We start from the raw sequence: 2,035 nt of genomic DNA, 5'->3' as shown, positions 1-2,035 counted from the left end.
ATTTCATGAAGCACCTTACATTTCCTTCGACAAATGTGCAATTTACTTTTATCATTCACATATATGCATTGCAACTGATCCCACTGATTGTACAAACTTTAACAAGTAATTGGTATTGAAAAATATAGTAATGCACTTTAAGATTAAACAAGATTCATAAAGAAAGCAAGTTTTAAAGCATTTACACGTGCATATAAAATCTAAATGTAATCCCTGCCTACACCTTACAAACTAAGGAGAGTGCTATTAAATGTGTAAATGTGAGAGTGCTATTGATAGCGTCTGCTGTCATGGGTCTGTCTCAGTGACAGACTGAGGCTGCTGTTGTCTTCTTCTCTGATCAAAACAGTGTCCCCTTGCGGATACTCAATGAATTGCACCTGATTAAAAATATTAATTCTGTGTCTTTAATGCATTTTTTTTCACTTTTACATTATCCTGCGGGCCTGATTGAACCTACTTGCGGGCCGGTTCCGGGCCGCGGGCCGTATGTTTGACACCCCTGCTTTACATAATCATCTCGCGGGCCGGATTAAACTCCTTTGCGGGCCGGATCCGGCCCGCGGGCCGTATGTTTGACACCCCTGGTCTAAAAGATTAACAAGGTCTATCTGGCTTTTTCTTTGTTTCTTGGTAGTTCAATTTAATAATAAAAAAAAGAGAAAACATGCCTCAAAAGTCAAACAAAATGAAGTTCAAACAGTTATAAGATGGCAGCAAATCGCATCAGATTTGTTCAGCGCAGTAAGCTTTTCATGTTTGTTGGACTTCAACTGAACCTTTTCTGATTAAATTTACTGCGCCCGTTTGGCAAAATTTTTTCGAAAACTGGGTGTTTGCAAATATTTAAGTACTCTTTCCTGTGCCACATTTCCAGCGCCTTTTCAAGTTCCATTTATATTTATGTAGTTAGCACCACTTTTCCTTTTTGTGTCACCGGCTCTGTAGTGCCGTCACACATAAAATTTAAAAAATGGTTAAAAAGTACACCATGAAGCCAAAGAACGAAGCAAAACACTGTGGAGAAATCTGGAGATGTGCACACGTCTCGTGGCTCGAGCTCGACATTTCGTTTGAATTTTGATGCCGATTTTCCCCAAGTGTCCCATTTTTTGGACCATTTGACTTTGGTGCTTTTGGTCATTGTTTTTCCAGTAATCTCACTCACTTTCTATCTTGAGGATCCAAAGCACAGAAGATGACCGTGTTGGCATTGTAGTGCCTCCTGAAGAAAAGCCTACAAAGCAGACAAGGTCTGAGTGCATGTGCAAACTATTATACTGTATTGCATGGCGTGTGTGTGTTCCACTCACTTCCTCTGGTTGTCAGTGAGGGTGATTCCCTGCGAGGACACCTTGAAGTGGACCACTGTGGAAGTGGGAGGCGGGTTGGAGCTCAGAGTCAGTCCGGTGGCTTTCTGCACCGCCTGCACCCCCGTCAGGGACTCCATGTCGACCGAGCCCAGGTACCACACATTACAGGCTATAAACAAACACAAGAAAGATTAGCCTTCCCACGGGCTCACCACCCATGGGAGGGGCCAAAGGGGTCGGGTGCAATGTGAGCTGGGCAGCAGCCAAAGGCGGGGACCCTGGCGGTCTGATCCTCGGCTGCAGAAGCTAGCTCTAGGGACGTGGAATGTCACCTCTCTTGCAGGGAAGGAGCCCGAGCTGGTGTGCGAGGTAGAGAAGTTCCGACTGGATATAGTCGGACTTGCCTCAACACATAGCCTGGGTTCTGGTACCAGTTCTCTCGAGAGGGGTTGGACTCTCTTCCACTCTGGAGTTGCTCACGGTGAGAGGCGCAGAGCAGGTGTGGGCATACTTATTGCCCCCCGGCTCAGTGCCTGTACATGGGGGTTCACACCGGTAGACGAGAGGGTTGCCTCCCTCCGCCTTCGGGTGGGGGGACGGGTCCTGACCGTTGTTTGTGCATATGCACCAAACAGCAGCTCAGCCTACCCACCCTTTTTGGAGTCCTTGGAGGGTGTGCTGGAGAGTACTCCTGCTGGGGACTCCCTTGTTCTGCTGGGGGA

The 2,035-nt window shown here is 46.8% G+C and overlaps 1 protein-coding gene across 2 annotated transcripts in view; it reads right to left on the bottom strand.

Moving 5' to 3' along the window:
* The window catches only part of tns3 (tensin 3), a 64,959-nt gene that overhangs the window by 11,120 nt on the left and 51,804 nt on the right, over nucleotides 1-2,035 (bottom strand). For both annotated transcript variants that reach the window (XM_019878913.1, XM_019878914.1), the window contains 2 exons: nucleotides 1,314-1,482; nucleotides 1,169-1,237 (listed from right to left, as the gene is read on the bottom strand). In XM_019878913.1, coding sequence (XP_019734472.1) covers nucleotides 1,169-1,237; nucleotides 1,314-1,482 — 238 coding nt within the window. The remainder of the gene's footprint in view (nucleotides 1-1,168; nucleotides 1,238-1,313; nucleotides 1,483-2,035) is intronic.

This window comes from Hippocampus comes, unplaced genomic scaffold (genome assembly GCF_001891065.2).
Source record: "Hippocampus comes isolate QL1 unplaced genomic scaffold, H_comes_QL1_v1.1 scaffold85, whole genome shotgun sequence".
NCBI lineage: Eukaryota > Metazoa > Chordata > Actinopteri > Syngnathiformes > Syngnathidae > Hippocampus > Hippocampus comes.
This window is presented reverse-complemented; position numbering and strand designations above follow the sequence as displayed.